At 52.2% G+C, this 25,999-nt stretch overlaps 1 protein-coding gene across 2 annotated transcripts in view; it reads left to right on the top strand.

Annotated features, from left to right (window-relative positions):
* The first annotated feature begins 10,436 nt into the window (after nucleotides 1-10,436).
* Nucleotides 10,437-25,999, top strand: part of LOC116957432 (putative ferric-chelate reductase 1) — a 43,092-nt gene continuing 27,529 nt past the window's right edge. The window contains exon 1 of one of the 2 annotated variants that reach the window (XM_076056240.1): nucleotides 10,437-10,566. Coding sequence is in view for 1 of the 2 variants with exons in the window: in XM_076056239.1 (XP_075912354.1) it covers nucleotides 11,912-11,990 (79 nt within the window). In the remaining variant the exon portion in view is untranslated. Of the gene's footprint in view, nucleotides 10,567-11,164; nucleotides 11,991-25,999 lie in introns of those variants that run through there. The other variant, XM_076056239.1, reaches the window with a different exon arrangement.

The raw sequence follows: 25,999 nt of genomic DNA, 5'->3' as shown, positions 1-25,999 counted from the left end.
GCGTCACCCACGTGCGTCGACCACGTGCGTCGACCACGTGCGTCACCCACGCGTCACCCACGTGCGTCGACCGCGCGCGCCCTACCTGCGGTGATCGTGCTAAGGAGATGGCTCTGATCGTCATATCTGGCATTGGCCTTGGAACTGATTGGTATCACACTCCGTCCTCTCTCCCTCCTTCCACTCCCTCCCCCCTCTCCCTCCCCCTCCCTCCTCTCCCCACCCTCCCTCTCCTCCCTCCACTCCCTCCCCTCCCTCCCCTCCCTCTCCTCCCTCCAGTCCCTCCCCTCCCCCTCCCTCCTCTCCCCACCCTCCCCTCCCTCTCCTCCCTCCACTCCCTCCCCTCCCTTCCCCCCTCCCTCCCTCCTCTCCCCCTCCCCTCCCTCCTCACTCCCTCCCTCCCTCCCTTGCGTCCCCTCCTTCCACTCCCTCCCCCCTCCCTCCCTCCTCTCCTCTCCCTCCCTTCCCTTCCCCCCCTCCCTCTCCTCCCTCCCCTCCCTCCTCTCTCCCCCTCCCCTCCCTCCTCTATCCGGCCAAATTAGTTCACTCAAAGAGTCTATTCGAATTCTTAGCTCTTTCGGTAAAGTCACGTTGAAGGGAAACAATAACATAATAAAATATATATAAAACAATAAAAATGATCTCCTCCTGTCCTACAGAGTGAGAGTGAGTGGAGTTTGTATGCTCTCCCCCTGTTCTACAGAGTGAGTGGAGTTTGTATGATCTCCCCCTGTTCTATGAGTGAGTGGAGTTTGTATGATCTCCCCCTGTTCTACAGAGTGAGTGGAGTTTGTATGATCTCCCCCTGTTCTACAGAGTGAGTGAGTGTAGTTTATATGATCTCCCCCTGTTCTACAGAGTGAGTGAGTGGAGTTTGTATGATCTCCCCTTGTTCTACAGAGTGAGTGGGTGGAGTTTGTATGATCTCCCCCTGTTCTACAAAGTGAGAGAGTGGAGTTTGTATGATCTCCCCCTGTTCTACAGAGTGAGTGAGTGGAGTTTGTGTGATCTCCCCCTGTCCTACAGAGTGAGTTGAGTGGAGTTTGTGTGATCTCCCCCTGTCCTACAGAGTGAGTGAGTGGAGTTTGTGTGATCTCTGCCTGTCCTACAGAGTGAGTGGAGTTTGTATGATCTCCTCCTGTTCTACAGACTGAGTGAGTGGAGTTTGTTTTATCTCCCCCTGTCCTACAGAGTGAGTGAGTGGAGTTTGTATGATCTCCCCCTGTTCTACAGAGTGAGTGTGAGTGGAGTTTGTATAATCTCCCCCTGTTGTACAGAGTGAATGAGTGGAGTTTGTATGATCTCCCCCTGTTCTACAGAGTGAGTGAGTGGAGTTTGTATGATCTCCCCCTGTTCTACAGAGTGTGTGGAGTTTGTATGATCTCCCCCTGTTCTACGAAGTGAGTGAGTGGAGTTTGTATGATCTCCCCCTGTTCTACAGAGTGAGCGGAGTTTGTATGATCTCCCCCTGTTCTGCAGAGTGTGTGGAGTTTGTATGATCTCCCCCTGTTCTACAGAGTGAGTGGAGTTTGTATGATCTCCCCCTGTTATACAGAGTGAGTGGAGTTTGTATGATCTCCCCCTGTTCTACAGAGTGAGTGAGTGGAGTTTGTATGATCTCCCCCTGTTCTACAGAGTGAGTGAGTGGAGTTTCTATGATCTCCCCCTGTCCTACAGAGTGAGTGAGTGGAGTTTGTATGATCTCCCCCTGTTCTACAGAGTGAGTGTGAGTGGAGTTTGTATGATCTCCTCCTGTCCTACAGAGTGAGTGGAGTTTGTGTGATCTCCCCCTGTCCTACAGAGTGAGTGAGTGGAGTTTGTATGCTCTCCCCCTGTTCTACAGAGTGAGTGGAGTTTGTATGATCTCCCCCTGTTCTATGAGTGAGTGGAGTTTGTATGCTCTCCCCCTGTTCTACAGAGTGAGTGGAGTTTGTATGATCTCCCCCTGTTCTACAGAGTGAGTGAGTGTAGTTTATATGATCTCCCCCTGTTCTACAGAGTGAGTGAGTGGAGTTTGTATGATCTCCCCTTGTTCTACAGAGTGAGTGAGTGGAGTTTGTATGATCTCCCCCTGCCCTACAGAGTGAGTGAGTGGAATTTGTATGATCTCCTCCTGTCCTACAGAGTGAGAGTGAGTGGAGTTTGTATGCTCTCCCCCTGTTCTACAGAGTGAGTGGAGTTTGTATGATCTCCCCCTGTTCTATGAGTGAGTGGAGTTTGTATGATCTCCCCCTGTTCTACAGAGTGAGTGGAGTTTGTATGATCTCCCCCTGTTCTACAGAGTGAGTGAGTGTAGTTTATATGATCTCCCCCTGTTCTACAGAGTGAGTGAGTGGAGTTTGTATGATCTCCCCTTGTTCTACAGAGTGAGTGAGTGGAGTTTGTATGATCTCCCCCTGTTCTACAAAGTGAGAGAGTGGAGTTTGTATGATCTCCCCCTGTTCTACAGAGTGAGTGAGCGGAGTTTGTGTGATCTCCCCCTGTCCTACAGAGTGAGTTGAGTGGAGTTTGTGTGATCTCCCCCTGTCCTACAGAGTGAGTGAGTGGAGTTTGTGTGATCTCTGCCTGTCCTACAGAGTGAGTGGAGTTTGTATGATCTCCTCCTGTTCTACAGACTGAGTGAGTGGAGTTTGTTTGATCTCCCCCTGTCCTACAGAGTGAGTGAGTGGAGTTTGTATGATCTCCCCCTGTTCTACAGAGTGAGTGAGTGGAGATTATACGATCTCCTCCTGTTCTACAGAGTGAGTGGAGTTTGTATGATCTCTCCCTGTTCTACAGAGCAAGTGGAGTTTATACGATCTCCCCCTGTTCTACATAATTAGTGAGTGGAGTTTGTTTGATCTCCCTCTCTTCTACACAGTGAATGAGTGGAGTCTGTGTGTTCTACCCCTGCTCTACAGAGTGAGTGAGTGGAGTTTGTATGATCTCCCCCTGTTCTACAGAGTGAGTGTGAGTGGAGTTTGAATGATCTCTCCCTGTTCTACAGAGCAAGTGCAGTTTGTACGATCTCCCCCTGTTCTACATAATTAGTGAGTGGAGTTTGTTTGATCTCCCCCTGTTCTACAGAGTGAATGAGTGGAGTCTGTGTGATCTCCCCCTGTTCTACAGAGTAAGTGGAGTTTGTACGATCTCCCCCTGTTCTACATAATTAGTGAGTGGAGTTTGTTTGATCTCCCTCTCTTCTACACAGTGAATGAGCGGAGTTTGTGTGTTCTACCCTTGTTCTACAGAGTGAGTGGAGTTTGTACGATCTCCCCCTGTTCTACATAATTAGTGAGCGGAGTTTGTTTGATCTCCCCCTGTTCTACACAGTGAATGAGCGGAGTTTGTGTGTTCTACCCCTGTTCTACGGAGCGTGAGGCAGTGAATGGAGTCAGCCACCCTCATGTCCCTCCCTTCTCGACGCTTGCGAAACGAGGAGCCCTCTGAATGAAAACGAGCGTCTTCACAAGTTTGAGTCATTCTCGCACGAAGCCCAACGGTGTTTCATCGTCACCAGGTGTAAGGCCCCCCCACTGAGGTTGCTGATGTGCAAGTTGCTCTTTGTCAGAAGCGACGACAGCTCAGCCAAGCGAATCGCCGTCGTGATCATCATCACGTGGTAATGTACAGCAGCAGCGGCAGCAGTCCAATACTCTGAACGCGTGACGTTGATTCTACAGACTCGTAGAGACCCACAGACCCACAGAGACCCATATATACCCAAGCTCATAGAGACCCACAGACCCACAGAGACTCAGAGGCCCATACTCATAAAAACCCACAGAGACCCATATATACACAAACTTATAGAGACCCACAGAGACTCAGAGACCCATACTCATAGAGACCCATATGGACCCATGTTTACTCATACTCATAGATAACCATACTCATAAGAGACCCATACTCATAAGAGACCCATAGAGACCCATTGAGACCCATACTAAACGCGTGACGTTGATTTTACAGACTCATAGAGACCCATAGACCCACAGGGACACAGAGACCCATACCCATAGAGACCCATACTCATAAGAGACCCATAGAGACCCATTGAGACCCATGCTAAACGCGTGACGTTGATTCTACAGACTCATAGAGACCCATAGACCCACAGGGACACAGAGACCCATATCCATAGAGACCCATACTCATAAGAGACCCATAGAGACGCATACTTATAAGAGACCTACAGAGACTCATTGAGACCCATACTAAACGCGTGACGTTGATTCTACAGACTCATAGAGACCCATAGACCCACAGGGACACAGAGACCCATACCCATAGAGACCCATACTCATAAGAGACCCATAGAGATCCATTTAGACCCATACTAAACGCGTGACGTTGATTCTACAGACTCATAGAGACCCATAGACCCACAGAGACCCATATATACCCAAGCTCATAGAGACCCACAGAGACTCAGAGACCCATACTCATAAAAACCCACAGAGACCCATATATACACAAACTCATAGAGACCCACATGGACCCATGTTTACTGATACTCATAGATAACCATACTCATAAGAGACCCATACTCATAAGAGACCCATAGAGACCCACACTAAACGCGTGACGTTGATTCTACAGACTCATAGAGACTCATAGACCCACAGGGACACAGAGACCCATACCCATAGAAACCCATACTCATAAGAGACCCATAGAGACACATTGAGACCCATACTAAATGCTTGACGTTGATTATTCAGACTCATAGAGACCTATAGACCCACAGGGACACAGAGACCCATATCCATAGAGACCCATACTCATAAGAGACCCATAGAGACCCATACTCATAAGAGACCCATAGAGACCCATTGAGACCCATACTAAACGCGTGACGTTGATTCTACAGACTCATAGAGACCCATAGACCCACAGGGACACAGAGACCCATATCCATAGAGACCCATACTCATAAGAGACCCATAGAGACCCATAGAGACCCATTGAGACCCATACTAAACGCGTGACGTTGATTCTACAGACTCATAGAGACCCATAGACCCACAGAGACCTATAGAGACCCATAGAGACCCACAGAGACCCATAGAGACCCATAGACCCACAGGGACACAGAGACCCATACCCATAGAGACGCATACTCATAAGAGACCCATAGAGACCCATAGAGACCCATGCTTAAACTCAAACTACGTTGTATCATTGTTAGCAGCTAAGACCCCGCTGAGCTGCTGAGTAGTCGCTCCTTTTCAGAAGCAACCACATGGCCATCACAAATGATGGCAGCTCAACCGAGTGGCTCATCACGATGACCACGTGGAAATGTGTAGCGGCAGACAAATACTCGAAACGCGTGTTGTCGATTATATAAATGTGGATGGAAAAAAACCGGGAGGGAGAGAGAGAGAGAGACAGAGAGAGAGAGACACCCAGACTCCAAATGTACAGCAGCAAGGATCGTCAGGATCTGGATCGAACCCACGATCTACTGCGTACCAGGCGAGGTAGTCAACATCTCCTAGCCACCGTGATGATGATGAGAGCGAGAGAGAGACGCAGACTCCACATATACAGCAGGCATCAGAATCGGGATCGAACCCACGACCTCCTGCCTACCGGGCGAGGTAGTTAACATCTCATAGCCACCGTGATGATGATGAGAGAGATGCAGACTCCAAATATACAGCAGGCATCAGGGTCGGGATGGAACCCACGACCTCCTGCGTACCGGGCGAGGTAGTCAACATCTAGCTACTGTGATGATGATGAGAGAGACGCAGACTCCACATATACAGCAGGCATCAGGGTCGGGATCGAACCCACGACCTCCTGCCTACCGGGCGAGGTAGTCAACATCTCCTAGCCACCGTGATGATGAGAGAGAGACGCAGACTCCAAATATACAGCAGGCATCAGGGTCGGGATGGAACCCACGACCTGCTGCGTACCGGGCGAGGTAGTCAACATCTCCTAGCCACCGTGATGATGAGAGAGAGACGCAGACTCCACATATACAGCAGGCATCAGGGTCGGGATCGAACCCACGACCTCCTGTATACCGGGCGAGATAGTCAACATTTCGCAATCGCGACCAGGCGAGGTAGTCTCTTTGAGTGAGTGGGTGAGTGGGTGAGTGTCTCTTTGAGTGAGTGAGTGAGTGGGTGAATGTCTCTTTGAGTGAGTGAGTGAGTGGGTGAGTGTCTCTTTGAGTGAGTGAGTGGGTGAGTGTCTCTTTGAGTGAGTGGGTGAGTCTCTCTTTGAGTGAGTGAGTGGGTGAGTGTCTCTTTGAGTGAGTGAGTGGGTGAGTGTCTCTTTGAGTGAGTAGGTGAGTGTTTCTTTGAGTGAGTAGGTGAGTGGGTGAGTTGGTGAGTGTCTCTTTGAGTGAGTGGGTGAGTTGGTGAGTGTCTCTTTGAGTGAGTGGGTGAGTGTCTCTTTGAGTGAGTGGGTGGGTGAGTGTCTCTTTGAGTGAGTGGGTGAGTGTCTCTTTGAGTGAGTGAGTGGGTGAGTGTCTCTTTGAGTGAGTGGGTTATTCTCTCTTTGAGTGAGTGAGTGGGTGAGTGTCTCTTTGAGTGAGTGGATGAGTCTCTCTATGAGTGAGTGAGTGGAGGAGTGTCTCTTTGAGTGAGTGGGTGAGTGGGTGAGTGTCTCTTTGAGTGAGTGGGTGAGTGAGTGGGTGAGTGTCTCTTTGAGTGAGTGAGTGGGTGAGTGTCTCTTTGAGTGAGTGGGTGAGTGTCTCTTTGAGTGAGTGAGTGGGTGAGCGTCTCTTTGAGTGAGTGGGTGAGTCTCTTTGAGTGAGTGGGTGAGTGAGTGGGTGAGTCTCTTTGAGTGAGTGAGTGAGTGTCTCTTTGAGTGAGTGAGTGGGTAGGTGAGTGTCTCTTTGAGTGAGTGAGTGAGTGGGTAGGTGAGTGTCTCTTTGAGTGAGTGGGTGAGTGGGTGAGTTGGTGTCTCTTTGAGTGAGTAAGTGAGTGGGTGAGTGTCTCTTTGAGTGAGTGAGTGGGTGAGTGTCTCTGAGTGAGTTAGTGGGTGAGTGAGTGGCTTTGTGATAATCGAGACCAGTCCGTTTCAATGACAATGCCATCATACACGACCAGAGCACCTTTGTTTGATGCACGCACACCACAAAGTGTGTGTGTGTGTCATAGCCAGGCATGGCAACGCCAATTCTTGCCCATAATACGGGCATTTAACTGACCACATTCTTACACCGCAGACTGCGTTTGTGATCACGTTCACGGGACACCTTGAAAGTTTTTGCAACACTGCAGGCACAAACCACTCCCGCACCCGATTGCCTGCTTAATAGCAGTGATGTCAAAGGCACGGGCCCTCCCCTAGGTGATCTCGGCATGAAAAGAATGCCTTTGCTTGCGACGTGTGAATGCAGCATGACCCCGGGCGGAGACACACCTGAGCGGGCAAGCATTGTCTCACGCAGCGAGGGGTGGGTGGGTGGAGGGGTTGATGCAACACTCACCTATGTACAGGCGTGTGTGTGTGTGTGTGTCTGTGTGTGTGTGTCTGTGTGTGTGTAAAGGTGTGTGCGTGTGTATAGGTGTCTGTGTGTGTGTGTGTAGGTGTCTGTGTGTGTACAGGTGTGTGTGTGTGTCTGTGTGTCTGTGTGTAAAGGTGTGTTCGTGTGTACAGGTGTGTGTGTGTCTGTGTGTGTGTGTAAAGGTGTGTGCGTGTGTGTAAGTGTCTGTGTGTGTAGGTGTTTGTGTGTGTGTACAGGTGGACCCCCCTAATGGAACATCTTCGCCGGTTAGAAACATTTAGGCTGGCCTGCCTACGATCCATCCTGGGTTTAACCAGACTGGATTGTGTGAGGAGCTCACAAATCCTTGAAAGATCTGGGCAGGGTCCCATCGGTGAGCTCCTCCGGCGGGCAAGGCTGCGATGGCTGGGTCATGTAGCCCGCATGCCCAGCCACCGCATGCCGAAACAGCTTTTGTTTGGCCAGATTGAGGGGGCTAAGCGGGCGCGGCACAGGCTAGAGAAGAGATGGAGTGATGTGGTACAGGAGGACGTGGAGCTGAGTGGACTTGCCGATGACTGGTACCAGCGGTGTCAAGATCGGCCTCTGTGGAGGAGGCTCGTGAAGGATGCTACTCGGCAGTTGGAGGCAGTCGCCCTCCAACAACAACGGAGGGCGGAGGAGCGACGCTCAGAACAACGAGCGGAGCGCCGGGTGGCTAAAGCACATCAGGTTGGCACAGTAGGGGGCACAGGTGGTGCATCAGCCAGTCATCTCAGTCAGTCGACCCGTGGCACCTGAGTCTGCCCAGTGACCTCCTGCCAGCGGGCGTTCGACACTTCACGTGGCCTCACGGTGCACATAGCCTGGCACAAGCGTCGTGGTGACGTCACCGCCACTTAGTGGCGAATGGCGGTTGTTGTGTGTAGGTGTGTGTGTACTGGTGTGTGTACCGGTGTGAGGCGCTGCAAGGATGGGTGGTGGTCGCGGGTTGCTGAGGAGATGGAGTTTGCCTCAGTGGCCCGCGATCACAAATCTCTATTTAACTCCATCCAAAAAGTAACCTGCAGCGCCACACATTTTGCCATCATTAGGGGAAAGAACGGTGATCCAATCTCCGACCCCCAGGAACAGGTTTGCAGATTTGCTGAGCATTTCTGTGAGGTCCTGGTGGAGGCAAAATCCCTCAGCCAGGAAAACATCGTGGCACAAAGTGAGGATGACCCTGCTGAGGCTGCGGTGCCTCAAATATTGGAAGAAGTCACCCCCTTCATCCTATGCCAGTACCAAAATATAATAATAATAATAGGGTTTTTCCCCTTTTTTCTGGCAACAAAACTGAAACCTTTTTACAAGGATTCATGTTTACTGCATTAACCACAATACCTGCAGTCAAAATGCAAACAAAAAACATACTATTATAATATGTCTCTGTGTCTCTGTGTGTATCTGTCTCTGTGTGTCTCTGTCTCTGTGTGTCTCTGTGTCTCTGTCTCTGTGTATCTGTCTCTGTGTGTCTCTGTCTCTGTGTATCTGTCTCTGTGTGTCTCTGTCTCTGTGTATCTGTCTCTGTGTGTCTCTGTCTCTGTGTATCTGTCTCTGTGTGTCTCTGTCTCTGTGTGTCTCTGTGTGTCTCTGTCTCTGTGTGTCTCTGTGTGTCTCTGTGTGTCTCTGTCTCTGTGTGTCTCTGTGTGTCTCTGTCTCTGTGTGTGTCTGTGTGTCTCTGTCTCTGTGTGTCTCTGTGTGTCTCTGTCTCTGTGTGTCTCTGTCTCTGTGTGTGTCTGTGTGTCTCTGTCTCTGTGTGTCTCTGTTTGTCTCTGTCTCTGTGTGTCTCTGTGTGTCTCTGCGTGTATCTGTCTCTGTGTGTCTCTGTGTGTCTCTGTCTCTGTGTGTATCTGTCTCTGTGTGTCTCTGTGTGTCTCTGTCTCTGTGTGTCTGTGTGTGTCTCTGTCTCTGTGTGTCTGCGTGTCTCTGTCTCTGTGTGTCTCTGTATGTCTCTGTCTCTGTGTGTCTGTCTCTGTGTGTCTCTGTCTCTGTGTGTCTCTGTTTCTGTGTGTGTCTCTGTGTGTCTCTGTCTCTGTGTGTCTCTGTGTGTCTCTGTATGTATCTGTCTCTGTGTGTCTCTGTATGTATCTGTCTCTGTGTGTCTCTGTGTATCTGTCTGTGTGTGTGTGTCTCTGTGTGTCTCTGTCTCTGTGTGTCTCTGTTTCTGTGTGTGTCTCTGTGTGTCTCTGTCTCTGTGTGTCTCTGTGTGTCTCTGTCTCTGTGTGTCTCTGTATGTATCTGTCTCTGTGTGTCTCTGTATGTATCTGTCTCTGTGTGTCTCTGTGTATCTGTCTCTGTGTGTGTGTCTCTGTGTGTCTCTGTGTGTCTCTGTGTGTGTCTCTGTGTGTGTCTCCGTGTGTCTCTGTGTGTGTCTCTGTCTCTGTGTGTATCTGTCTCTGTTTGCCTCTGTGTGTCTCTGTCTCTGTGTGTCTCTGTGTGTCTCTGTCTCTGTGTCTGTGTGTCTCTGTGTGTCTCTGTGTGTCTCTGTCTCTGTGTGTCTCTGTGTGTCTCTGTGTGTCTCTGTGTGTCTCTGTCTCTGTGTGTCTCTGTGTGTCTCTGTGTGTCTCTGTGTGTCTCTGTGTGTCTCTGTCTCTGTGTGTCTCTGTGTGTCTCTGTCTCTGTGTGTCTCTGTGTGTCTCTGTCTCTGTGTGTCTCTGTGTGTCTCTGTCTCTGTGTGTCTCTGTGTGTCTCTGTGTGTCTCTGTCTCTGTGTGTCTCTGTGTGTCTCTGTGTGTCTCTGTCTCTGTGTGTCTCTGTGTGTCTCTGTGTGTCTCTGTCTCTGTGTGTCTCTGTGTGTCTCTGTGTGCCTCTGTCTCTGTGTGTCTCTGTGTGTCTCTGTGTGTCTCTGTGTGTCTCTGTGTGTCTCTGTGTGTCTCTGTGTGTCTCTGTGTGTGTGTCTCTGTGTGTTTCTGTGTGTCTCTGTGTGTCTCTGTGTGTCTCTGTCTCTGTGTGCCTCTGTCTCTGTGTGCCTCTGTGTGGACGCCCTCTGACGGAGACGCACGTGGCCGTCTATAAATCGCGAGGTCGCTGCTGACGCGCGCAAAACAGGAGCGCTTCAGGTGCGTGCAGGTGCGTGGAAAACACACACAGGTGAGCGTGTGTACAGGTGTGTGTACAGGTGTGTGTACAGGTGTGTGGTGTGCAGGTGTGTGTACAGGTGAGCGTGTGTGTGTGTGTGTACAGGTGTGTGTACAGGTGTGTGTACAGGTGTGTGTACAGGTGTGTGTACAGGTGTGTGGTGTGCAGGTGTGTGGTGTGCAGGTGTGTGTACAGGTGAGCGTGTATGTACAGGTGTGTGGTGTGCAGGTGTGTGTGGACAGGTGTGTGTGTACAGGTGTGTGGTGTGCAGGTGTGCGGTGTACAGGTGTGTGTGTACAGGTTTGTGGTGTACAGGTGTGTGTGTGTACAGGTATGTGTGTGTACAGGTGTGTGGTGTGCAGGTGTGTGTGGACAGGTGTGTGTGTACAGGTGTGCGGTGTACAGGTGTGCGGTGTACAGGTGTGCGGTGTACAGGTGTGCGGTGTACAGGTGTGTGGTGTACAGGTGTGTGTGTGTGTACAGGTATGTGTGTGTACAGGTGTGTGGTGTACAGGTGTGTATGTGTAAAGGTGTGGCCTCAAGGTGCACATGGCCTGGCACAAGCGTCGTGGTGACGTCACCGCCACTTAGTGGCGAATGGGGGTTGTTGTTGTTGTTGTGTGTGTGGAACACACACACACAGGTGAGCGGTAGTGTAGCGGTTAGCGCTACGCTGCGCTATGAACCTGGCGACCCGGATTAGATTCCCGCTCACGGCCAACACCAGTGACGATTATCTGAACCGGTCCTGGGCCTCATATAGGTCGACTCAGCCTCAAATGAATACCCGGTGCGGTGTGTAAACATCGTCACTGGGGAGACTAAGGCGGTCGGGCGTGGTGCTGGCCACCCACCCCCTCGTGTACCGTTACCGGCCTTCATAGGTGCTCGCTAACAGCACTTGCCCCTACAGTCTGTTACGGCTATACGGGGGATCTTTGTCTTTATCTTTGTGATGTACAGGTGTGTGTGTGTGTGCGTGCGTAGGTGTCGTACAGACTGCGTCTGAGCAGAGCTGTCTAACAGCACTTGCTCCATCAGCATGTCGATTTAACACAAAGGCTTTCCCGATAATGTTGAAGATCTGCGCAAAACTAGCTACTACTGGCCAAGACTAATTTAGATAATCTATAGCAATTGAAATAAATCTAAATAACCTTAACCGTTCGGATAGCTACCGCCTTAGTGCTGCGTGGAAGCGAATCATTCATCAAATGCCACATTATTTAAATGCATGCCTACAAAGGGCAGCGTTCTTGGAAGGGCTATTTTAATATACTAAAGAGACGGGAAGGATGAGTTCAAAGGGCTCGCATCATGTACTTTGCCTCAGTAATCGCCCCACGCAGTGGGAAAGATGAAGCCGGTTGTAATGACTGGTGAAACGTCGTACTCAGATTGTAAATGCTTTGGCTTGGCTCTCCAACACACAAACGGTGAGCTGTACTAGTATGCTACACTATACACTACACTATACACTACACACTACACTATACACTACACTATACACTATACATTACACTACACACTACACTATATACTGCACTATACACTACACTATACACTACACTATACACTAATGCTGTACTAGTATACTACACTATACACTACGCTAGACACTACACTACACACTAGTGCTGTACTAGTATACTACACTATACACTACACACTACACTACACACTAGTGCTGTACTAGAATACTACACTACACTACACACTACACTATGCACTACACACTAGTGCTGTACTAGTATACTACACTATGCACTACACTACACACTACACTACACACTAGTGCTGTACTAGTATACTACATTATACACTACACTATACATTACACTACACACTAGTGCTGTACTAGTATACTACACTACACACTACACTATACACTACACTACACACCACTACTATACACTATACACTACACTATACACTACACTATACACTACACTATACACTAGTGCTCTACTAGTCATAGATTGGCCACGTTCTGTTGACGTGACAACCCTTACTAGTTGACTGTGTCGGGTGGTGTGGGTTTTAACGACACAACATTGAAACATTTACACGATCATAAAGCATGTGGCTTGTATTTGCGTACAGGTGTGCTAGTGTACGTGTGTGTGTACAGGTGTGCTAGTGTATGTGTGTGTGTGTACAGGTGTTCAGTATACAGGTGTGCTAGTGTACGTGTGTGTGTGCACAGGTGTTCAGTGTACAGGTGTGCTAGTGTACGTGTGTGTGCACAGGTGTTCAGTATACAGGTGTGCTAGTGTACGTGTGTGTGTACAGGTGTTCAGTATACAGGTGTGCTAGTGTACGTGTGTACAGGTGTGCTAGTGTACGTGTGTGTGTGTGTACAGGTGTTCAGTATACAGGTGTGCTAGTGTACGTGTGTGTGTGTACAGGTGTTCAGTATACAGGTGTGCTAGTGTACATGTGTGTGTGTACAGGTGTTCAGTATACAGGTGTGCTAGTGTACGTGTGTGTGTGTACAGGTGTTCAGTATACAGGTGTGCTAGTGTACGTGTGTGTGTACAGGTGTGCTAGTGTACGTGTGTGTGTGTACAGGTGTTCAGTGTGAAGGTGTGCGTACAGGCGTGTCGGTGTACAGGTGTGTCCGTGTACAGGTGTGTTACTGTACAGGTGTGCTACTGTACAAGGTGTTCCAATCAATGTCCAGAGAGTCAAAGTGCAACTCCGATAGTTGGTGTCGAATAGGAGTCGTGGCGTCTGGGTCTCCATCTGTTCCATCTCACTCGCTTCTACCCCGTGTGTGGACTAATCTCCATCTGTTCCATCTCACTCGGTTCTACCACGTGTGTGGACTAATCTCCATCCGTTCCATCTCACTCGCTTCTACCACGTGTGTGGACTAATCTCCATCTGTTCCATCTCACTCGGTTATACCACGTGTGTGGACTAATCTCCATCTGTTCCATCTCACTCGGTTCTACCACGTGTGTGGACTAATCTCCATCTGTTCCATCTCACTCGGTTCTACCACGTGTGTGGACTAATCTCCATCCGTTCCATCTCACTCCCTTCTACCCGTGTGTGGACTAATCTCCATCTGTTCCATCTCAGTCGGTTCTACCACGTGTGTAGACTAATCTCCATCTGTTCCATCTCACTCGCTTCTACTACGGGTGAGGACTAATCTCCATCTGTTCCATCTCACTCCCTTCTACCCCGTGTGTGGACTAATCTCCATCTGTTCCATCTCACTCGGTTCTACCACGTGTGTGGACTAATCTCCATCCGTTCCATCTTAACTCCCTTCGACCCCGTGTGTGGACTAATCTCCATCCGTTCCATCTTCACTCCCTTCTACACCGTGTGTGGACTAATCTCCATCTGTTCCATCTCACTCCCTTCTACCACGTGGGTGGACTAATCTCCATCTGTTCCATCTCACTCCACCTTCTACACCGTGTGTGGACTAATCTCCATCTGTTCCATCTCACTCCCTTCTACCCCGTGTGTGGACTAATCTCCATCTGTTCCATCTCACTCCCTTCTACCCCGTGTGTGGACTAATCTCCATCTGTTCCATGTCACTCCCTCCTACACGTGACCTTAGGCTAGACCACACAGCAACACAGGGACAGCTGCCACTGGGGGTGCCCCTCGGTTTGGCCACACAGCATCACAGGGACAGCTGCCACTGGGGGTGCCCCTAGGCTAAACCACACGGCATCACAGGGACAGCTGCCACTGGGGGTGCCCATAGGCTAGGCCACACGGCAGCACAGGGACAGCTGCCACTGTGGGTGCCCCTAGGCTAAACCACACAGCATCACAGGGACAGCTGCCACTGGGGGTGCCCCTAGGCTAGGCCCACACGACAGCACAGGGACAGCTGCCACTGGGGGTGCCCCTAGGCTAGGCCACACAGCAGCAGCACAGGGACAGCTGCCACTGAGGTGCCCCTAGGCTAGGCCACACAGCAGGGACAGCTGCCACTGGGGGTGCCCCTAGGCTAGGCCACACAGCAGCAGCAGCAGCTCTTCCCCGCGCTTTGAGAATGACTGCGCCCGTTGACTCTCTGTGTGCCCGTGGGAAGAACTCACGAGGCCAAGATATGTCACAATTTTGAGAGTGAGTGGGTGAGTAAGTGGGTGAGTGAATGATCAAGTGGGTGGGTGAGTGATTGATCGAGTGGGTCGATGAGTGAATGATTGAGTGGGTGGGTGAGTGAGTGGGTGAATGATCAAGTGAGTGGATGAGTGGGTGGGTGGATGAGTGGGTGGGTGAGTGGGTGGGTGAGTGGGTGAGTGAGTGCGTGAGTGAATGATCGAGTGGGTGGGTGATTGAGTGGGTGAGTGAGAGGGTGAGTGAGTGAGATGGCGAGTGAATAATCGAGTGGGTGGGTGAGTGAGTGGGTGGGTGAGTGAATGATCGAGTGGGTGAGTGGGTGAGTGAATGAATTATTGAATGAGTGAGTGGGTGAGTGAATGATCAAGTGGGTGGGAGAGTGAATGATCAAGTGAGTGGGTGAGTGGGTGGGTGAGTGGGTGGGTGAGTGAATGATCAAGTGGGTGGGTGGGTGGGTGAGTGAATGATCAAGTGAGTGGGTGAGTGGGTGGGTGAGTGAGTGGGTGGGTGGGTGAGTGAATGATCAAGTGGGTAGGTGAGTGGGTGAGTGAATGATCAAGTGGGTGGGTGGGTGAGTGAATGATCAAGTGGGTGGGTGGGTGAGTGAATGATCGAGTGGGTGAGTGGCTGAGTGAGTGGATGAGTGAATGATCGAGTGGATGGGTGGGTGAGTGAACTCGATACGGCCCTCCCTCGACTGTCCGTTCTGCGAGAACTGGCGAAACCGGTTGGAACAACATTCGTGATGACGGCGACGACGAATAGCGATTCCGTCCGTGGGATAATTCAAATGGCAGGGGGTCGGGGGAGCGGTGGCGCAGCGGTTAGCGCGCTGCGCGTCCCACGAGTTCGATTCCCCTGATCACGGCCTCGAATAAGTCCCCGTCGGTCGCTGGGGGAGACAAAGGCGGCCGGGCGTTCGTGGTGCTGGGCGACCACCCAACCCCCTCGTGTGAATGTTCCGCAGCGAGGGGTGGGTGGGTGGGGGGGTTGATGCAACACTCACCTATGTACAGGTGTGTGTGTGTGTGTCTGTGTGTGTCTGTGTGTGTGCAAAGGTAAAACAACCCCCTACCTCCTCGCGATGCCGGACGGGCAACTCTGTCGTGGACAGCGCTGTGGGGGGAGATCCAATTTTGATTGGCTCCTCCCCTCATGGCATATGTGTCCACCACAGGGGCTAAACGGGGGCTCTGGACGGGTGCGAGGGGCTGGTAACCCCTTCACCTTCAATTAATTACCACGAAACCACGAATTAAACTGAAACATGTAACAACTAAGCTTGTGCCGGAGGCCCCGGGGGGCCAGGCGTCTATGACGTCTCCTGGCCAAACCCCAATTGGCGGAGCCAGGAGATTGAATACCTACCCTCGGGGCTACTCCAGAAACAACGAAAAGCCACTACGGGTGGCCACGTGGAATGTTCGAACGCTCACTGCAGAGGAGAGGCTGCCACTCCTCTGTCGGGAGCTGGACCGGTACCGCCTGGATCTATGCGGCATTCAGGAGGTCCGGTGGACCGGCTCTGGCTCCTGCCACCATGAGGGGTGGACAGTCCTCTACTCGGGGCAGCAGACTGCCAAACAACAGGGTGTGGGTCTTCTTTTGAACAAAAGAATGAAGGGGGCGTGGGAGCGTGGCGGTGAGGTGTGGGAAGCTGTAAGCCCCAGGCTACTTTGGGCTCGCCTTCCCATCAACCGGAGGCGAGGAATGGTGGTCGTGGTTACTTATGCCCCCACCGAAGATGAACATCCGTGGAGGGATGCAGGCAAAGCCGATGAGTCAGATGCCTTCTATGACCTCCTGTCACAGGTGCTGGCTAAAGTGGCCCCTCGGGATAGAGTCATCATGTTGGGTGACTTCAATGCCCGAGTTGGTCATGATACTGGCACCTGGTCTGGAGTGATTGGAGGGCATGGGCCAGATCAGCTCAATAACAACGGTAGGAGGCTGCTAGATTTTTGTGCAGCCCATGGGCTTGTAATTACCAACACGCTGTTCCGGCATCGGCGCATCCACACAACATCATGGATGCATGCCGGGTCCAAGCAAGAACATCTGCTGGACTACATAGTGACGGACCAGCGAATGCGAGCCCATGTCCTTGACACCAGGACCTACCGTGGAGCTGATCTGCCCTCTGACCATCGACTAGTCATCTGTAAGATGCGCCTGCCATTCTTCCACTCCGGTGGTGGGTGTACACCCAGGACCCCATTCCAACCTAAAGTGGCCTGGTCTCAGTTATCTGATGAAAGTTGCAAGCGAGAATTTCATCATCGCTTGCGGCTGGGATTGGCATCGTCCCCGACTCCTCCTGATGTCGAGGGTAAATGGGCGAGGTTTAGGACTGTGACTCATGCAGCTGCTATGGCTGCTTTGGGTACGCGCTCCAGACCTCCCCAGACACCCTGGCTGACAGAGGAGTTGTTCAGGATGGTTGAGAAAAAGCGACAGGCCCACTGTCATCGGCTACAGAATCCCACGTCAGAGAATGAGGAGGCGTACCGCAGCCTTCGCTCGGAGGTTCAGAGAGCCGTGAGGCGCTGCAAGGATGGGTGGTGGTCGCGGGTTGCTGAGGAGATGGAGTCTGCCTCAGTGGCCCGTGATCACAAATCTCTATTTAACTCCATCAAAAAAGTAACCTGCAGCGCCACACCTATTACCATCATTAGGGGAAAAAACGGTGATCCAATTTCCGACCCCCAGGAACAGGTTCGCAGATTTGCTGAGCATTTCTGTGAGGTCCTGGGTGAGGGAAAATCCCTCAGCCAGGAAAACATCGTGGCACAAAGTGAGGATGACCCTGCTGAGGCTGCGGTGCCTCAAATATTGGATGAAGTCACCCCCTGTGAGTGGCTGGCTGAGGTGCCATCTGCTGAGGAAGTATTGAAGGCGATCCGGAGTCTGAGACCAGGAAAGGCAGCGGGCAGAGATGATCTCCCAAGCGAAATGCTGAGGGAGGGTGGCGTTTGTGCACAGACTGCCCTATATGACATCATAACAACAGTCTGGACCACTGGACGGGTTCCGCAGGATTGGAAGGATGCCCTGGTGGTCCCCCTTTTTAAGAAGGGGGACCGCACAGACTGTAACAACTACAGGGGCATCTCACTCCTCAGTGTGCCGGGAAAGGTCCTGGCAAGGATTATTCAGCATCGCCTTGCCAGGCACGCTGAGGAGAGGCTTGCGGAGCCCCAATGCGGTTTCAGGAAAGGGTGGTCCTGCACGGATGCCATATTTTCTGTCCGTCTGCTACAGCAGAGGTGTAGGGAATTCCAACAAGACCTACATCTCTGCTTTATTGACCTGGTCAAGGCCTATGATACCATCAGTAGGCCTGGGCTGTGGGTCGTTCTTCGTGCTTTTGGAGTACCTGATCCTCTGCTCACGATCATTAAGGACCTTCATGATGGTGAGCGGGCCCGGGTAAAACTACGTGGCCGGGAGTCAGAGCCATTCCCTGTACACCTTGGGGTGCGACAGGGATGTCCTCTGGCTCCAACATTATTTAACATCTATTTTGACCACGTAGTTCGTGAAGCCTTCAATAGCTGTACCGGGGGAATCTCCATATGGTACAGATATAATGGGAGGCTAATCGATGCCCGGGTGCGGTCAAGGGATGGCTCCCTATTGCTCAACCACGTTATGTATGCTGATGATTTGGTAATAGCTGCTCAGTCAGAGGAGGAGTTGGAGACGCTGCTGCTGAGACTGGAGCGTGCCACTAAGAGGTGGGGCCTTACCCTCAGCCCCACCAAAACTAAGCACCTGCCTGGGTATTTTGTACCATCGGACGCTCCACCCCCACAACTCCCAATCGGTGATGGGGCAGTTGTGGAGAGAGTGGAGCGTTTCCCATACCTGGGCAGTGTGCTTATGACTGGCTCCAGTTTAACAGCAGAGGTCTCACTCCGAATCAGTCGAGCGGCAATATCTTTTCATCGGTTGCGTAACGCTGTGTGGAAGCTACCTGGTCTGTCGCTCCGCACTAAGCTTCAGGTCTTCTCGGCCACGGTCATTCCCTCCCTTCTCTACGCTTGCGAAACGTGGACCCCCCTAATGGAACATCTTCGCCGGTTAGAAACATTTAGGCTGGCCTGCCTACGATCCATCCTGGGTTTAACCAGACTGGATTGTGTGAGGAGCTCACAAATCCTTGAAAGATCTGGGCAGGGTCCCATCGGTGAGCTCCTCCGGCAGGCAAGGCTGCGATGGCTGGGTCATGTAGCCCGCATGCCCAGCCACCGCATGCCGAAACAGCTTTTGTTTGGCCGGATTGAGGGGGCTAAGCGGGCGCGGCACGGGCTAGAGAAGAGATGGAGTGATGTGGTACAGGAGGACGTGGAGCTGAGTGGACTTGCCGATGACTGGTACCAGCGGTGTCAAGATCGGCCTCTGTGGAGGAGGCTCGTGAAGGATGCTACTGGGCAGTTGGAGGCAGTCGCCCTCCAACAACAACGGAGGGCGGAGGAGCGACGCTCACAACAGCGAGCGGAGCGCCGGGTGGCTAAAGCACAGCAGGTTGGCACAGTAGGGGGCACAGGTGGTGCATCAGCCAGTCATCTCAGTCAGTCGACCCGTGGCACCTGGGTCTGCCCCGTGACCTCCTGCCAGCGGGCGTTCGACACTTCACGTGGCCTCAGGGTGCACATAGCCTGGCACAAGCGTCGTGGTGACGTCACCGCCACTTAGTGGCGAATGGCGGTTGTTGTTGTTGTTGTTGCAAAGGTATGTGGGGAGCGATAGTGTAGCGGTTAGCGCTACGCTGCGCTATGAACCCGGCGACACGGGTTCGATTCCCGCTCACGGCCAACACCAGTGACGATTATCTGAACCGGTCCCGGGCCTCCCCTAGGTCGACTCAGCCTCAAATGAATACCCGGTGCGGTGTGTAAACATCGTCACTGGGGAGACAAAGGCGGTCGGGCGTGGTGCTGGCCACCCACCCCCTCGTGTACCGTTCCGGCCTTCATAGGTGCTCGCTAACAGCACTTGCCCCTACAGTCTGTTAAGGCTATATGGGGGATCTTTGTTTTTTGTGTAAAGGTGTGTGTGTGTGTAGGTGTGTGTGTGTGTAGGTGTCTGTGTGTGTGTGTCTGTGTGTGTGTAAAGGTGTGTGCGTGTGTACAGGTGTGTGTGTGTATGTGTGTCTGTGTGTGTGTCTGTTTGTAGGTGCTTGCTAACAGCGCTTTGCCCCGACATGCTGTCACAGGCTACCCGGGGGACCTTTGTCTTTTGTGTGTTGAACTTCTAAGGCACCGTACGTAGCCAACCGTTGCTATTGGTAGGTTGCGGGGGGCGGGGGGAGAGAAAACCAACAAACTAAACAACAACAAGAAGCAGTGGTAACGGAACGAGTTTGTCAATCTGGATGCTGTTGATGATGTAAATGTGCAGCGTAGCTCCAATAGAGATCCACAGAGACCCATAGAAACCCATAGAGACCCACAGAGACCCACAGATACAGAGACTCATAGAACCATAGAGACCCAGAGAGACCCATAGAGACCCACAGAGACCCATAGAGACCCATAGAGACCCACAGAGATCTAGAGACCCGTAAAACCATAGAGACCCACAGATACAGAGACTCATAGACCCATAGAGACCCATAGAGACCCACAGAGACCCATAGAGACCCACAGAGATCCAGAGAGACCCATAGAGATCCAGAGAGACCCATAGAGACCCATAGAGACCCACAGAGACCCATAGAGACCCACAGAGACCCATAGAGACCCACAGAGACCCAGAGAGACCCACAGAGACCCACAGAGACCCACAGAGACCCACAGAGACCCATAGAGACCCATAGAGACCTACAGAGACCCACAGAGACCCATAGAGACCCATAGAGACCCACAGAGACCCACAGAGACCCACAGAGACCCACAGAGACCCACAGAGACCCATAGAGACCCAGAGAGACCCACAGAGACCCATAGAGACCCATAGAGACCCAGAGAGACCCACAGAGACCCACAGAGATCCATAGAGACCCACAGAGACACATAGAGACCCACAGAGACCCATAGAGACCCATAGAGACCCATAGAGACCCATAGAGACCCACAGAGACCCACAGAGACCCATAGAGACCCACAGAGACCCACAGAGACCCATAGAGACCCATAGAGACCCACAGAGACCCACAGAGACCCATAGAGACCCACAGAGACCCATAGAGACCCACAGAGACCCATACTCATGCGTATGTTATGTGCGTTGAACTTCTTTCGCACCGTACGCTGGCGGCGATGTAAAAGTGGCAGCGAAGCTCCCAGCGGCTTCCTAATATCGGAAGGGGAAGAGCGTTCCAGACGGCCGCAGAAACAGTGCATCTGAAAGCGCTGAGCGATTGCGAAATGTTGACTACCTCGCCTGGTATACAGGAGGTCGTGGGTTCGATCCCCACCCTGACAACGCCTACTGCTGCTGCTGTAGATTTGGAGTCTGTGTCTCTCTCTCTCATCATCATCACGGTAGCTAGGAGATGTTGACTACCTCGCCTGGTCTACAGGAGGTCGTGGGTTCGATCCCCACCCTGACAACGCCTGCTGCTGCTGTAGATTTGGAGTCTGCGTCTCTGTCTCTCTCATCATCATTACGGTGGCTAGGATAGGTTGACTACCTCGCCTGGTCTACAGGAGGTCGTGGGTTCGATCCCGACCCTGATGCCTGCTGCTGTAGATTTGGAGTCTGTGTGTCTCTCTCTCTCATCATCATCACGGTGGCTATGAGATGTTGACTACCTCGCCTGGTACGCAGGAGGTCGTGGGTTCGATCCCCACCCTGACAGCGCCTGCTGCTGCTGTAGATTTGGAGTCTGCGTCTATCTCTCTCTCATCATCATCATCACGGTGGCTAGGAGATGTTGACTACCTCGCCTGGTCTACAGGAGGTCGTGGGTTCGATCCCGACCCTGAAGCCTGCTGCTGTATATTTGGAGTCTGCGTCTCTCTCTCTCATCATCATCACGGTGGCTAGGAGATGTTGACTACCTCGCTTGGTCTACAGGAGGTCTATGTGGAGTCTGTATCTCTCTCTCATCATCATCATCATTATCACGGTGGCTAGGAGATGTTGACTAGCTCGCCTGGTCTACAGGAGGCCGTGGGTTCGGTCCCCACCCTGACAACGCCTGCTGCTGCTGTAGATTTGGAGTCTGCGTCTCTGTCTCTCTCATCATCATTACGGTGGCTAGGATAGGTTGACTACCTCGCCTGGTCTACAGGAGGTCGTGGGTTCGATCCCAACCCTGATGCCTGCTGCTGTAGATTTGGAGTCTGTCTGTCTCTCTCTCTCATCATCATCATCACGGTGGCTATGAGATGTTGACTACCTCGCCTGGTACTACAGGAGGTCGTGGGTTCGATCCCCACCCTGACGACGCCTGCTGCTGCTGTAGATTTGGAGTCTGCGTCTCTCTCTCATCATCATCATCACGGTGGCTATGAAATGTTGACTACCTCGCCTGGTACGCAGGAGGTCGTGGGTTCGATCCCCACCCTGACAGCCCCTGCTGCTGTTGTAGATTTGGAGTCTGCGTCTCTCTCTCTCTCTCTCATCATCATCACGGTGGCTAGGAGATGTTGACTACCTCGCCTGGTGTACAGGAGGCCGTGGGTTCGATCCCGACCCTGACGCCTGCTGTTGCTGTAGATTTGGAGTCTGTGTCTTTCTCTCATCACCATCATCATCACGGTGGCTATGAGATGTTGACTACCTCGTCCTGGTACGCAGGAGGTCGTGGGTTCCATCCCGACCCTGACAACGCCTGCTGCTGCTGCTGTAGATTTGGAGTTCGCGGTGTTTCTCTCGCTCTTCGTGTTCGTGTGGATTTTTCCACACGGGTTTTCCCCTCCACGTTTTGAATCGGCGACGTCACCACCGCCACGTGTTGTCGAGTATTTGACGGCTGCTATAAATACCCACGTGGTGGTGGTGATGATGGTGATGATGATAAGCCACTTGTTTGAGCTATTCTCATTTGAGTGTATAACAGTTTGTTCCTGTTTAGTTTGTTGTTGTTTAGGTTGTTGTTTATCTTGTTGTTGATCTTCAACCCCCCTCGCACGGTTAGCTACGTCCGATGTGAAAGAATGTCAACATAGACTACACTATACACTACACACTGCACTACACTATACACTACACACTGCACTACACATTACACTACACTATACACTACAACATAGACTACACTATACACTACACTATACACTACACTCTACACTATTACACTATACACCACTACTATACGCTACACTATACACTACTACACTATACACTACACTACACACTACACTATACACACTCCACTATACACTACACTATACACAACTACACTATACACTACACTACACACTACACTATGCACACTCCACTATACACTACTACACTATACACTACACACTACACTATACACACTCCACTATACACTACACTATACACTACACTATACACTACTACACTATACACTACACTATACACTACACTATACACTACACTACACTATACACTACACTATACACTCCACTATACACTACACTATACACTACACTACTATGCTAAATTGACAAACTAATTTCTGTAGAACTGTTTCTCGTTATTATTGTTGTTGTTGTATCTCGTTGTTGTTGTTGTTGTTTAAGCTGTTGTCCCCCCCCCCGTACCTCCGATTAGCAACGGTTGGCTACGTACGGCGTGAAAGAAGTCCCACACACAAAGGGGCCGTCCATAAATGACGTCACGCACCTAAGGGGAGGAGTCAGACATTCATGACGAGGGGGGGTGGGGTGAGAAATTTGACGTCACATGAAATTGCGCAACTTTATAACTAAATATAGACACTACACGTTCTACTTAATTAAATAGACTTTTTTAAATAAAAGTTTTCTTCCTACAACATCAGAGTGGCGGCGCCACATTAAATACGCAACTACTACAATGACAACAATAGCTTAAAGCGATTTGAAGCATGTTTTATATATATTTTTTGGACGACCCCCATAGGCACACAAAGATCCCCCATATAGCCTTAACAGACTGCAGGGGCAAGTGCTGTTAGCGAGCAGCACCTATGAAGGCCGGACCGGTACACGAGGGGGTGGGTGGCCAGCACCACGCCCGACCGCCTTTGTCTCCCCAGTGGCGGGTGTTTACTACACACCGCACCAGGTACTCATTTGAGGCCGAGTCGACCTAGGGGGGAGGCCCCGGGACCGGTTCAGATAATCGTCACTGGCGGTGTTGGCCGTGAGCGGGAATCGAACCCGGGTCGCCAGGTTCGTAGCGCAGCGTAGCGCTAACCGCTGCACCACCGCTCCCCATAGGCACACACACACGCACACTGTTAAACTAACAATAACACGGCTTAGTGGCGCGTGTGTGTGTGTGGACGGAATGTCAGACGGGGGCAGACCCCATGGGATTTCAACATCGCGTGACGCCCGCTGGCCAGGGATACATTTAGCGCAGAGCTGGTGGTCATCTTTCACAGGTGCGTGTGAGGTGACAGCGTTGGGGTGTGTCTGGGTGTGTCTCGGTGGGTGTGTGGGTTGTGTGTGTGGGTGTGTGGGAGTGGGTGTGTGGGTGTGTCTTGGTGTGTGGGTAGGTTGTGGATGTGTAGGTGTGTGTGTGTGTGCGTGTGGATGTGTGTGTGGAGGTGTGGGAGTGTGTGTGGGGGGTGTGTGCGTGTGTGTGTGTGTGGGGTGTGGATGTGTAGGTGAGTGTGGAGGTGTGTGTGGAGGTGTGGGAGTGTGTGTGTCTGGGTGGGTGTGTGGGTGGATGTGTAGGTGTGTGCGTGTGGATGTGTAGGTGTGTGTGGAGGTGTGTGAATGGATGTGTGTGTGTGGGGTGTATAAGTGTGTGGGGTGTGTAGGTGTGTGTGGGGTGTGTAGGTGTGTATGGGGTGTGTAGGTGTGTGTGGGGTGTGTAGGTGTGTATGGGGTGTGTAGGTGTGTATGGGGTGTGTAGGTGTGTGTGTGTGGGGTGTGTAGGTGTGTATGGGGTGTGTAGGTGTGTGTGTGTGGTGTGTAGGTGTGTGTGGGTTGTGTAGGTGTGTGTGTGTATGTGTAGGTATGTGTGTGTGGGGTGTGTAGGTGTCTATGTGTGTGTGGTGTGTGTGGGATGTGTAGGTGTGTGTGTGTAGGTGTGTGTGTGTAGGTGTGTGTGGGTGTGTGTGTAGCACCTGCTGGGTCTGCCCGGTGACCTCCTGCCAGCGGGCGTTCGACACTTCACGTGGTGCTCAACGTGCACCTAGCCTGGCACAAGCGGCGTGGTGACATCACCGCCATTGAGTAGCGAATGGTGGTTGTTGTTGTTTGTGTGCATGAGTGAGTGTGGCTGAGTGTGGGTGAGTGTGGGCCTCCCCTAGGTCGACTCAGCCTCAAATGAGTACTCGGTGCGATGTGTAGTAAACATCGCCACTAGGGAGACAAAGGCGGTCGGGCGTGGTGCTGGCCACCCACCCCCTCGTGTACCGTTCCGGCCTTCATAGGTGCTCGCTAACGGCACTTGCCCCTACAGTCTGTTAGAGGCTACACGGGGGACCTTTGTCTGTTTGTTTTGGGGCTAATCAACAGCCAACAATCGCGAAAGGAGATCCAATGGAGTGAGAAGTCGACCACACCCCCACCAACAAACCCCACCACCAACCCCACCACCAACCTCACCACCACCACCACCCTAACAACCCCCACAAACCCTACCACCAACCCCACCACCAACCTCACCACCACCACCACCACCACCCTAACAACCCCCACCAACAAACCCCACCACCAACCCCACCACCAACCTCACCACCCTAACAACCCCCACCACTCCCACCCCCACCACCACCCCCACAAACCCCACCACCACCACCCCCACAACCCCCACCACTCCCACCACCACTCCCACCACCACCACCCTAACAACCCCCACAAACCCCACCACCACCACCCCCACAAACCCCACCACCACCACCACCCCCACCACCACCCCCACCACCACCCCCACAAACCCCACCACCACCACCCCCACAACCCCCACCACTCCCACCCCCACCACCACCACCACCCTAACAACCCCCACAAACCCCACCACCACCACCCCCACAACCCCCACCACTCCCACCCCCACCACCACCACCACCCTAACAACCCCCACAAACCCCACCACCACCCCCACCACCAACCTCACCACCAACCTCACCACCACCACCACCCTAACAAACCCCACCACCACCACAACTCCCACCCCCACCACCACCCCCACCACCACCACCACCCCCACCACCGGTTGGAGAATTCAAAGCGCGCGGGGCACGCGCTTGGTGGAGCGGTGGTGCAGTGGT

The sequence above is a fragment of the Petromyzon marinus genome, chromosome 74, assembly GCF_048934315.1.
Source record: "Petromyzon marinus isolate PM22_M1 ecotype Great Lakes invasive population chromosome 74, UKy_Petmar_22M1.pri1.0, whole genome shotgun sequence".
NCBI lineage: Eukaryota > Metazoa > Chordata > Hyperoartia > Petromyzontiformes > Petromyzontidae > Petromyzon > Petromyzon marinus.
Note: the sequence above shows the minus strand (reverse complement) of the source record. Positions and strands in the feature narration are given on the sequence as shown.